Raw genomic sequence first — 13,362 nt, forward strand, 5'->3', positions numbered from 1 at the left:
AAGTAGCCCAGCTGCAAAACTTTTCTGCAGAATGCTGGTTTAGCCAGCTGCTTGAAGGGAGCACGATCTGCTCACTTCCAAGGGGAGAGCAGGCACAAATCGTTCCCAACCAGTGCTGACATTCTCCTCACTCATTCCTCTGCCTTGCTTTTGACTTGCTTTCAACTCTTGCCCTGCCTGCTTACTTTTAATGTTAGTTCAATAATAATAAATCACTAATAATGAAGAATGTGTGTAAATACTTATTAACCCTGCAGACTACAATGGGCTCTTTCAAGGTTATTACAGTTCACTGTAGAAATAAAAATAGGTTTTAAAATTTTCTGTGTACCTACACAATGCAGAAAAGGCTCTTTAGTACCCATGGAGTAGGTAAAGAGTCATTTTAAAGACTTTTGTTTACACTACAGCCATTGCTTAGGCCTCATTTTAATGGAGCCTTGAAAGTGTTGATTAAGGCAGGAACTGAATCTCTCCTTCAAACAAAAAACAGCATATCTAATCACTAAATTTATCCTTTGCTCTCCACAAAAACTGCTCTTCTTCCAAATTATTTTGTTTAGGATAGAGAAGATGTTCAAAATTAAGTTTTTCTTAAAATTTTAGAAATTTTGAAGAGTTTAAAAAAAATTGAGACCTTATACATGGGAATAGAGATTTCTGTTTTCTTTTTAAAATAAGTCTTAATGTTATTGTTACTTATAAAATATCATGTGTATGTCCTTGATCAATGCAACTAATATACACAGTTCTGACTGAATCTTTAATGGCTGCTACTTAAACATGAAAGTTTCATGTGTATTTCAACTCCCAAACTGACTGGGAAAACCAAACCCCTCAGTCACCAGTCAGTCACCCTAATTTCCCAAATCAAAGAACAGAACAGAAACCATTTCAAGCAGGAATTTGAAAACCAGACGTTAAGGTAGTGGTACAAGCTGATGGAGACGTTGGGGAGCCAGTAACACTAGGTTGGGAATCCTCCTTCAGCTAACTGCTATCCCCTAATCTAAGCTTCGGGGACTATTTTCTTCACTTCCAGGCCCATTCCAGGATCCACTAGTCCACAGCTCAGGTTCCCTGTGTGAAGAGCTCCTCTGCTCCAACCAAGCTATCCGATTTGAGCTCTGCCTCCCAATTAAAAACAAACAAACAAACAAACAAACAAACAAAAAATAAAGAGAAAAACTGCAGAAGACATGAAAATGGGCAATGCCACCACCACCAAGTAAAGAAAATTCCCACAAATAAAAAGCACAGTTAGCTTATTAATGGGGTTATGTTTTCATAACAACAGAAGCATTAAAAGAAACCACAACTACTGAGTAAAGAGTCTCACTGGGAGTATTTAAGGTGCAACAGAAGCCTGTCTAGAAGCTCTGTCTCAGGGCCCTGACCATCACACCTGGCCAAGGGTCTATGGAAGCACACGGTGGCTCCCTCAGCATTCCAGGCTCCCTCTCAGACAGGTGCACTTCTGCACACACACAGAAACCAAACAACCCCTGTGTGAAATCAATAGTTACACTCACAGCACACTCTGCAGCCTGTCCTTACACTTGTCTCTCACATACACATTCACTACTACACAGACAGGTGCCATAACACAGTGAGACACAAGATGCAAAGAACTCGGTTGTGTGTAACTGCTGCTACAGTTGTGAGTTTGCAACCCCCCCTTGCAAACTGACTGCAGGGCCTGAAAGGTACAGGAAAGGCTACAGTTAATTTATCTTCACCTGTACTGCTTGAAATACTTTCTTGATTATTTACTTTTCATTCTCAACTACTTATTCTAAAGGCAAAATTTTTGTGTAAGGTATAACTGCCTTTCACAAGATCTGCAAATCCAATGATTTCAAGGCATCATTTTGCACTTTGATTGATCATAGCTGTGTTTCTGCACAGACTTCTACCACAGATATCAACAGAAACAGCATCAGCCATGAACAGGAGCGTGACAGTGACGTCATTCCTGCTACCATTACTCACTCACCCTAAAACATTATGAGTTAAATAACCTGCACAGTAACTCCCATACTCAAGCGACATTCTGCTGCTAAGGAGAAATCCTCTACAGCAGCAACACCATTGATTATTCTCCAAAATCCAACACTTCCCAGTGAGTAGGTGAGCACCATGGGGAATTTAATGTGGCACACATCACTGTCTCCATGCTGAGCCTACAAGCAGTTCCCAAAAGAGTATCTAAAAGAGGCTTGTGTGTTTCACATTCAGCAGAAGAAATGCATCCTGAAAGGGAAAAGACTGAGGAATGAAAGGAGCAAGGGAAGTACTTATGGTGGAGAGAAATGGCAGAGGCTCAAAACACACATAAAAATGAGGGGTCAAGCAGTGACATAGCACAACTTCAGACTGAACCTGAGATGGCTCCAAAAGGAGCAGGAGAAGTTGCATCCTCACTACTCATCAACCAGCTACATAACTGACGGATGTGGAGACTGGGTGTGGACTCTACACAGTCACACCTGGGCTCTGGGTTGAGAGGGAAAATACAAAAGACTGCTGGAAAAAGAAAAGTGAAGCAAGCCATGCAGGATTTGCACAGAGGATTCAAGCAACAAGACAGAACAAAATGCTTTTGTCTGCAGCATTAATATTACTTTAGCAAACATTGAAAGGAAATGAAAATCTCTGTCCTCAAATGTTAAATCCTCCTAGACTATACAAAAAGAAACAAACGGAGTACCAAAGAAAAGGGTCTTTCTTTCTAAATACATACATGAGAACTGTTAGAATATTATACATTTGTGCCATTATTAAATAGAAAATAATTTTAAATAACAATAAGAGACATAGGTACTTGGAGCAAATGCTCAAGAACTTCTATGACGTAATTAACATCTTAATCCCTTTAAAATAAAATGTAAGCCATAACTAGAAGTAACCAAATTATGTGTTTGTTTTCAATAAAAAAAGTATATATAAAACTCAAAGTTTAAGTCATGGTCAAAGAATTTTTTTATACCATTGTGCCTCTTTTGGCTTGACTTTCAGTTTCAACTTAATGGGAGTTTCCTCTAGATTTTTAATTACCATTCACAGTATGTACTTTTGATAATTAGTGTGAGTAGCATACAGTTATTTATAACATCTGCATAAAGTATGCCCGGTGAGATGATGCAAGCAGCATCAAACAGTGAGAACTAAATCTGGATCTCTATGATCATTTCAGGATAGTGGATAAAAGAAAATCCCATAGATGATCTCATTTCTTTCCTTTTTCAATTCCTTAAGTAATTAAAATAGGTGACTTGAAAGAAAACGGGTGACAATGATCTTATTACTGGTGCTTTAACTGTGCTGTAACTTTCCTTTCTCCATAACTTGAATATAGATTTCCTACTTTATTTAGTTTTATTTAGCTAGATAACAGAATTAACACTTCATTATATATAATTCTGCTGTGTAGTAGAAAACCAGAAGTAATCTATAGAACAGGCATTTTTTAAAGTATCTTGGTATTTTTTGTTTTAAGGATCAAAATCAGTGGAAGTTACTACTTTTGCACTAGTAATTTCTAGCTCTTAATAGGCTCAGACAATGCTTGAAGTATTTTATATATAGAAATATACATATACTACAAATATTTGAATAAATATACATATATTATAGGCTGAGAACATATGCTCTCTGCAGTACAATACGCTTAATGAATGAAATAGATCTCAGTTCAAATGTTTGTGTACAGAAATTGTCATTGAAAATGCCTGTTAAATACTTGGGAGTACTAGGTGTACCATCTATCATGATCCTATATATACAAGAAGAAAACTACATATACATATATATATCTATTCACCAGATAAGGGAATTTATGGCTACACAAACACTAAAATGATTGTAGCATTTTAAATCTCCAGTGGGAAAAAGCCCAATAAAAAGGAACTTCAGCAGTTCAGTTTTTCTCAATCCTTTTCTTTATCACTCCAAATGTCAAAATAAAAATCATTAAACTGAGAAAGCAGAAGACAACTGGTTATGTTGAAAACAATTGGTAAGGTGTGTCTACACTACAGAAAACACTTGAGCTGAGTATAAAATGGCAAACACATCATGCAGCCAGTAAATTGTTCACACAAACAACTCGCGAGCAACAGCCCTCACTTTCCTGAATGAGCTTCCAGCATATCTGTCCTTTGCTCCACAACAGATCTGCCCCTCCTCATCCCTGCTGTCACACTCCCATGATCCCACGCTGCCTTTGGTTCTCCCTGAAATCCCTCGGAACTCGGCTCTGCAGGCAGCTGTGAGTGCGGCGCCCGTTCTAACGGCACCAGAGCAGTGCCTGAGCAGGCTGCAGGCCAGGCTGGGCAGCCTCCTTCCTCCCAGCTTCCAGGACCTCCACTCCTGGCCAGCTGACAAGTTTTATGAAATTTGTAGAAATTTTGCACTCTTGAGAACACTGCTTTACAGTCAAGCATGAGGCCAACAGTCAAAAAGCATCTCTGGGGAGAGGATGTTAACAGGGGTTGTTAACAAACAAACAAACTTCCTTTCACTTTTTCCTTTCTGTCTCCTTTTTCTTTGTTTTTTACAGATAATCAGTTAAAATCCATACTTAGCTATGCTAGAAATTCAAGTATTCCCACAGTTTATTAAGTTAATTCTCTTCATACAAGCAGCTAAGTGCCTTCTGAATGGTTCAAGAGAAATAGTTACAGTAAGACAACTTATTTGAAAATAATTACTCACTGCCTCTGACTATCTTCTTGCCACTGGATGGCAGCAACAGAACCTCACCTTTTTCTGTTATCCTCAAATTTTATTTCCATTACTCATCTTCATTACCAATTTTAAACAGAATTCTGTACATGTCTTAAGCACATTAAAGACTTTAGTGCTTTAAAGCCAACCACTGACAACCATATTACTTAAGTCATTAAAACAGCTTAAAGGACAGTGAGCTTAACCAGTTCAAAACCCAAACAACTTAATTAAATTCAGCTATAAAAGACTACATAAGCCTAGTTTTCAGGGAAGTTGTGTTTATAAAGACAAATCTTTATTTTGCCAGTGTGTTTTGCTGAAGGACACTTTTCTTTCCTCTCTCCACACAACAGCTTTTCCTCTGCTACAGCAGCTTCTTGCATCTGATAGATGCCTCTCATCTCCAGCTCACCATCTACAACTGATGCTCATGTTGTTCTGAAATTGGCTCAGCCTCTATGTTACCTGGGTGTATATTTCATTAATTATGCAAATCAAGCTTTTAATTCAATCTTTGCCAATTCGGACAATATGGGTTTTCCAAAGCAAGTGAGTTCAATCTATTAAGTAAATTACCATTAATCATTTTGACAAGACCAAATAAATATTTTCATTAATAAAAAAATTTTATATGAACAATTTAAGTGCCTGGCAGCATTATATGAAAACCAGACTACAACTGATACCAGAAAGGTATGGACTAATTAATTATAAATAATGGTCTGGATTCTTCTCTACGAAAAATCAATTGCATATTCAGCTACTTCCATGTAATTAAAGTCTTAATTTCTTTGAACTCAAACAACACGTTTTCTGTACTGCTCAGTGAATTTTTATATCCTGGTGCAGTGTAACATTTTTAATGAAGCTGCTTAAAGAAAACTGTGTTATATCCTTATACTAACACAGATGGTGCTCACAATTACAGTGTACAAAATTGGGAGCTGGAATGTAGATCTACCTGGACAGAGATATTCTAAAATTCTGTAAGGATTACATTTTGCTGTGATAGTTTCCGACTAGTGACTTCATACTTACTTGAACAAAGGGTACGTTTTCTCATCTGCAGGTGCAAGCTTAGGGAATACATTACATTTGCCTTTTCTTTAAATCCTTGCTTGTAATTATGCTAAAAATAATTTTCTATGAAATACTTTTAAATAAATGATAACTGTAGCACATACCTTTCAACGTCAAAAGGAAAGCAGAACTTTGGAACGCTGTTCAGCACTTCCTGAAAATACACGCAAAAGAAATGAAGTTAGGGGTTTTTGGAAAAGGCTTTTGAAAGGTTTGCTTTTTTAAAAAAAATGGCCAAAAATACTCATAACAAATAATAAGTTCAAGGAATATATGATTAGAAAAAAAATACAGCACACGTTCCTGGACTGAAATAATTGATTATTAAAAAGGAATTAGGTTTGTGCTTTGGCAGATTGCAAAGACAATGCCATAGAAGCCCCAGGAGGGAAAGGCCTGGCCTGAAGGGTATTAACACCCTTCACATCCCCGCTGGGATTCCCTTCAACAAGGCCATATGGATTTTACAAGAAGCACCACACCATATGGGTAAGCCACGTCTGCTGCTACTTGTACCACAGACTAGCCACAGGGACTTCTGACAGATCCTGGCTCAAAAATACAAATGTTGTTTCAATTAAAATGCAGGCAGAGAAAAGGGAATGAAGTTGGCAGCAGAATGAATTACAGAGAGGTATAACAACTCTATACATGTTCCTTAGTCAAATGCTGAAAGTGATGGAAATCGCCTACTGGTCCAAAGCAGAAATTTATATGATTAACCCTTTGGGTCTCACAAGCAAGCTTTGCTATCAATAAAGGAAAGGAGTGGGGGGGAACAAAATCCACCAGATCTACATTCATACCACAGTATGAAAGGATAATGTCTCTTTCGTGCAGAATTTTATTTAAGAAGCTGTTTAGTGGCAAATAAAATGTGTTAATTAAAATATAAAAATGCTCTCAAACTAGTCAATGTTTTCCTTTAAAAAAAAAAAAGTGAATTACCAGATCATTTAGCAGCAAATATTAAACAACGACTTTACAAGATCCTAGAAAATAGGTTTTATTTCCTTGCTCCCAACTGGGAAAACAAACCCCTTGTGAAATGCTTCAGCAAGAAGAGACAGTTGACATCCATGAAGTTGGTCAAAGCTGCCGAATTCCTTTTTTGTAGCAGCCCAACAGACCTGTATTTCTATATACATGAGCTGGCCTGCAAGGTCTGTTTTCAGAAAAGAGCACATTGATTACAAATTTCCAGGGCTGCACATGAGGGTTTAAGAAGCTGACTTAAGGTGTTAGCACTGCAGCCTGAACACCCTGTTTACTGCATGTTGGACAGTCAGCTCCCATTAGGGGAAATTGTGTATTTAAATTCCTACACACTACAATGGCTACTTACTTCAAACATTCACCAAGCTCAGTGGACAGTGTAAAATATGAAGAGCCCACGCAAGTTAATCAGCAAGAGAGGAACAGTTCAGGAAAAAAGACACGTGTGACTACAACATGCATATGTTAGCTGCAACATTTTAAGGGTATATGATGTGCCTCAGTAAATCTTCATGTGATACTTAATCATGAAGTCAATGTTTTTAGAATTTCCAAGTCATACAAGAGATTTCAATAAATCTTTAGAACTTTTACTTGGTTAGCATATTGTGTGAAAGCCACAGATGTGTTTTGGGAAAGGTTATGAACTCCATTAAAAACAGCAGTACATAGAATACTCTTCAAAAGGAACTGCTCAAACACCATCCTACCTACTCTAAGTGCCCACTGCAGAAGAGTGAGAAGCAAAATATAAACGGCAGGTAAGCATTTGATTTCTGCAGCCAGGAACAAGTACGCACAAAGCTAGGAGTAACAATAATAAACTAATAAAAGAGAGCAAGCAGAACAGGCTAATCAAAACTTCTAACTCAGAAATTTCCTAAACATTTCCAAATTTGTCTCACTTCAGGCTCATAAGCTTGTTTTTCCTGCTCCAAAGCAAGAGTATTTTATTCTTTTTCTAAATCTGCACCTATTCTCACACTATAGGAAGTAATTTTTCTCCTCACTAACAAGGATTTTAATTGCTGCCTGGTGAGCTTAGCACTGACTCAGAATTGGGTATGGAAATGTATTCATTTATGTTCCCCATTGTATTCTCCCAGAATAAATTATCACGAGAGGAAAAGAAAACAAAAACAAAAACCCGAAGGTATCAGCTCAATATTTTGACTGAACAACCTGAACATTACGGGTGTGTTTTGCAGCGCTGCCCGGGCCGAGCGACAGGCCAGCGCTCCCCCGGCGCGGCCCGGGCCTCCCCAGGCAGCCACGCGCGCACAACTTCTGCGGAGCAGCCTCCGCTCGCTTCCCAACTGGCAGCACCATCCCTCGGGGGACAAGGCTTTAAACCTCCGCTCTCTTTAAAATTCAACCAGCCAGCAGGTCTATAGACTGGTGTATAAACAGTATAGACACACACACACAAAAAAGAAAAAAAAAATCCTCTCTCAGCTTATGTCAGTGACAAAGCAGCTCAGCAGTTGACTGCTTCTCCCCTGACAGCGTAAGCCGGGTTTACACAGATCAATAGATAGAAGTCCTACCTAGCTTCCAGGGCTCCGTTTTCTCCCTTAATTACAGGTGCTAGTCAGAATTTTCAAATGGAAAAAAAAGATGCCCCCAAGATGCTTCTAGATGAATTTAAAATGCAAATGATGTTAAATAGACATTCACATTTGTGTACATATTTGTGTACAATTACAGCTGGTACTCACAGCAATCTCTCTGCTGGATAAAACTGGAGCTGTCTCCTAACGGGTCATCATTTCCAAGACTCCCTAACCAGCCAGGACTTCCTCCTGAGTCAATATTTACACTCTCAGAAAAAGAATAACATTATTTGTTGTCTTTATATTCACAACTTGATAAAATTATGTATTTATTTCTGAAGTCAAAAGATGGTACAGGTCTTCAGAAAGCAAAATAGTTTGATTCACATGTCCCAAGATTATTTCCTCCTCTGGCTCTCACGAGGAAATGATCCTTGTGTCATAAAACAAGGTGTATACAGGAGGAAGATGCTAATGATGTAAAAGAAATAAAAATAAAAACACACACAAGTAAAGGATTATCTATTTGCTTTTAAACACTGACTAAGCATCTACAGGTGCATCCAAATTTGTGTTTAATTGCTAAGTTAAAGGATAACTATCTCATTCCTCATGCAAACTCAAAGAGAAAGAAGAAAATCATAAAAATAATATCATGTGAAGTGTGGCATGCTGCTTCTCTTGAAAAAATCTTAAAGACAGAAATTGTATTTACAAAAATATTTCCTTTATACCTACAGCACAGCAGCAGAACCCTGCACTCTCACAGGCTCATGGTGTAATGGTTTATTAATTCACTCTCATCAGTTGCACTGTCCAACTCCAGCCTAGCCTGGTCATGCTCACTGCCTCTAAAATGGGAGGATATTACAGAAGCCTGAAAGGTAAGAATTATTTACTCTTCCTTGCTCATTTTGGTACCCACTCAGCTAATTTGGTGCATCACCATTTTATAAAGCAATGTAAACAGTGGTAGAAAATGCTTCTGAATTCATACATGCCAGCTTTGTGGAAAAAAAGGTCCTGATAACTTCATAGTCTGGAAAGAAATGTGGTCAGTAATTAACTGACCAGTTAAGGCAGTTTCACTTTTGGATATTTCAGATTTTCCTCTAGCTCTAAAGACAAATTATGAAGAATTCCCTGAAACTGTTATACATAAAAATTAATACCTAATAGCAATTACTAATTGGCTTGCTATTCATATCCACAGGGCAGTCCCACAAAAGTCCTGTGCACATCTCACCCTTTCATTTGCAGTGTGACACCACAGGATGGGTGTAACACAACGGTGTGACGTGGGAGTCTCAGTGCTATGTGGGTGGCAAAACACAGAGCTGTAGATGTGTCCTCTAAGCTCCACCTGCGGCAACACTTCTATTCACAGAAGATAGATAAGAAAATTTGTGCAATCGCAGCTCCCTAAAAATAGACCTGATCTTTCCAGCTAACAATTTTCAGACTAACTTGCAGATAGTGCCGTGGTTTTTGACAGCTCTTTCTATGTCAATACAGCTGCCACGTAACACTTCATACATCCCTGACAAACATGCAAAGAGGAAGCAGATTCTGGACCACGTAGCAGAAGCTGTCACTAATGGATTCAAGCAAGATTAAAATTCCACTAAACTGAGCTACGTGTACATTTGTACAACCACAGATTGTTTTGACCCACAGAATAAATTCCACTCCACTGCTGAGAACAATTTTTGATCCTCATTTAGTTGGCTAACATGTAAACCACAACTGGAAAGGCCCTACAGCCTAATGACTGACATTCAGAGGAATCAAGCTGCTCATAACACTTAAGCACAGAGTCCTTTAGAATACTTGCTCTCTAAAAGGTGTTTGCATCATTCAAAAGATTATTCAGAGGAACATTTGTTGTGTAAAATGACTAAGAAGCTGAATACCTGCAAAGGAGGATGAGATCACTTACAGAATTTCAGCTAGATTTAATTTCTCTTGTTCCTGCTTCCTGTCTCCTCTACCTGGCCACCATTCAGTTACACGCCTCATGAGAAGATGCCAGACAGGCAGCTGAAGATTTTTGGTAGCTTCGTCTGGTAACTTTGCGCTCTACACAGCAACATGGGCACAGACAGATGAGGCAGCAGGACAGGAAGACTTTAGACAACAAGGTAACGGGATGAGCTTGAGATCTTAGAGAAGCAAAATCACATCAATAAGTAACTCTGGTAGAGGTGGCAATGGAGGCCCAAAGGTCAGCTGTACCTGTGACTGAACTTGGAGGTGATTGTTGCAGCATCACTTAGAACCAAAAGCATGTTAAATATACACAAAAAGGAATGAAAAAACCCTTAAGGACTGGAACAGTGAAGGACCAAGGTGTGGAGCACTCCAGCTGGAGATATGCTACAGAATGTTCTTGCCCTGTAGAGCACACTAAGGCTGCTGTCCCAGAGAGCACACTTTTCACTGCTCTCACAGCAGCTTTCAAAGGCACTTCACAAGAAGGAAAGCTAATCCTGCATGATTAATCACACTGTCCTACAAGACTGAGGCATAAGACTTTCTAAGCCACCACAGAGAAAGTTTTAAAATTCAGAGATTGTACTAAATTATAAATTCTTGGAATCTCTACTTGCCTATTTGCTTCTGAATCTCATAATATAACCAGACAAAAATAAAGCCTATTTCAGACAGCTGTGTCCAGTATAGCATACAGGGAATCAATTACAATAACAAGCTCAGTCACAAATAGCAGAATAAAACCAACATGAGGTTCAGCACAGGTTAATTTTCCTGCTTAAAGAAAAAACCCTTGAAATTTCCTGGAACTCAAAATAAAAACATAAAAATTGACAAGGCTCTTCTTTCCCCTTCTTCTAAGGGGAAAGAAAGCTCCCCTTAGAGTAAGTTGAGATTCAAATGTTACCATCTACCTCTACTACTGGCAAGGCAAACAAAAACAAGAAAAATACTACTTCACCACAAATCTCTAGCATGCATGTAATATTATATTCCACATAGCAAAAAATAGTTTTCCCACAGTTCCCTGGCTCATGTCAGGGAGATCATCATTCCCTAGGCAGTATCAGAGAGTTGGGAAAAACAGGAAGTATGTACTTCCATCTCCACTCTTGAGATTACTATGTGAGTAATATTTAACTTTTAAGGTGGTAGAGTATTTATTATCTTTAAGAAAATTAATTACAATTTGTAGCAAAAAAAAAAAAGGAAAAAAGGGCACCAATTTATGGCACGCAACATTCTTTCACCATGCAGTAGAGGAAAAGTGGCTTTTTATAAATAAATACCTTCCATGTCTCTAACACGATCTGGGAACTCAACAGAGAAGTTCTTTTAACTAGGATTACAGAAAACATCATTTTCTAAATCCAAATATGTAAGTCTCTGAAGGTCAGGTTAAAATCCCCAAGTCGTCCAGCACAGCTAAGGGAGCAGCAATATTTGTTTCACTCAAGACCTTTTCAGATCTCCCCTTGCTTACAACAGCAGTTAAGATGCAACTCTGGCAGCAGTGCTGAGAACCTCCTGCACATCCTGTTCAGATGCTGTTTCACCACTTGTGAAAAAATAATTACTGTCAAAAAAATCACAAATTGAAAAACTGGTTCATAATTATTTGTTTTACCTGTTGTTTTTTCATTCCACCTTTGAATATTCTGACAGCAATGGACAGAACTGAGCCTATTTGCAATAAACCCAACTCTATCTATTCAATATATTGCTTTAAAATGAAGATTGCAGTCTCAGAAATGTCTGCAAAACAGTATCAAAGAATATCATGAGTAGAGTGTAGCTGACACTCTGGTCAAAAGGCTCCTATTTGCAAGATTTCCTTCTCAGCCACCAAGAAAGGCTATTTATAAAAGGAAAATGAACTATAAAAGAACACTACAGATAATGACTACCTGCATTTGCATAAAAATGAAATATACTGAAAAAATTCTAACATTTCAAACACAACAAACTCTACTCCAGATGTGACTTGATACATTTCAAAATGATTTTAATTCCAAGCATATTTTGTTCCAAATATATTCCAAATATTTTTTCCCTCTCTTAGTACTTCATTAGTTACTTAAAAGACAAGTCCAGAAACAGAGAGTGTCTATAAATAGTAGGATGCCATTCCTGGTCTACAAAGCTTTTAATCAACAACTGGCCTGCCCAGTACTGGTGTACACAGAGAGGTCAGCACCAGCTCTGCAGACTGCTCCTGCTCAGGCTGGGCATGAAACTGTCTTGTAAGCAGCAGGTGATGCTCTTCCAAAATCACAACTTCCCACTGGTTATTTCACAAAATGACTGCACAGCAAAGGCCATGAAGAAATCCCGATTTCACTGGCAATTCAGAAATTTAGTAGTCAGAAATTTGAGCATCACTTCAATTAAGGAAAAACTTGCGTGCCACGCTGAGAGAAAGCATCTGTAGCAGAGAGTGATTTGTGCAGATGAACAAGGTGAGGCAGTCCAAAAGCCAAACCCTTGTCTGGGCTCATCCGTGCCTAAACGTGCAGCCCTGTGGGACAATGCTGGCTCCCATGGCTGGGTCAGCAGCAGGGGAAGTCAGGGAACCACACACCACCTTGTACAGGGTACTGAAACCGACAGCATGTGGGGGCTGACTTTCTTGGGCTATAGGAATCTACAGCCAAAAGAAAAGGAACTGAGAAAGGAAATCAGCTTCTAAGGAACCTGCCAGAATTATAATTCCTTAAATAAAATTATTTATGGTATTTTTATAAAGGAAACATTTATTTCTTCTTTTACACTCAGCAGAGGTTACCTTCTAAGCTTCATCATAATGCAGCTCAGTAAGAATTGTTTGCAGTAATAGCTTTTTAGTACTAAATTGAGATATTATCAAGTGTGTTGAAAAGCAGAAGGAAAATGAAACAACTCCAGACCAAAGAGGGAAAGAGAAGAAGTAAATTAGAATAAAGTGTTAATTTGCCCCTACTGTCACCAATGTAGACAGATGATTACCCCAAAAAATAAAGTGCAGTGGACA

The 13,362-nt window shown here is 38.4% G+C and overlaps 1 protein-coding gene across 7 annotated transcripts in view; it reads right to left on the minus strand.

Annotated features, from left to right (window-relative positions):
* The window catches only part of DENND1B (DENN domain containing 1B), a 151,215-nt gene that overhangs the window by 89,831 nt on the left and 48,022 nt on the right, over positions 1 to 13,362 (minus strand). For 6 of the 7 annotated variants that reach the window (XM_064427927.1, XM_064427930.1, XM_064427928.1 and 3 more), the window contains exon 4: positions 5,916 to 5,965. In XM_064427927.1, the coding sequence (XP_064283997.1) occupies positions 5,916 to 5,965 (50 nt within the window). Of the gene's footprint in view, positions 1 to 1,532; positions 1,660 to 5,915; positions 5,966 to 13,362 lie in introns of those variants that run through there. The other variant, XM_064427932.1, reaches the window with a different exon arrangement.

The sequence above is a fragment of the Passer domesticus genome, chromosome 7 (genome assembly GCF_036417665.1).
Source record: "Passer domesticus isolate bPasDom1 chromosome 7, bPasDom1.hap1, whole genome shotgun sequence".
Classification (NCBI taxonomy): domain Eukaryota; kingdom Metazoa; phylum Chordata; class Aves; order Passeriformes; family Passeridae; genus Passer; species Passer domesticus.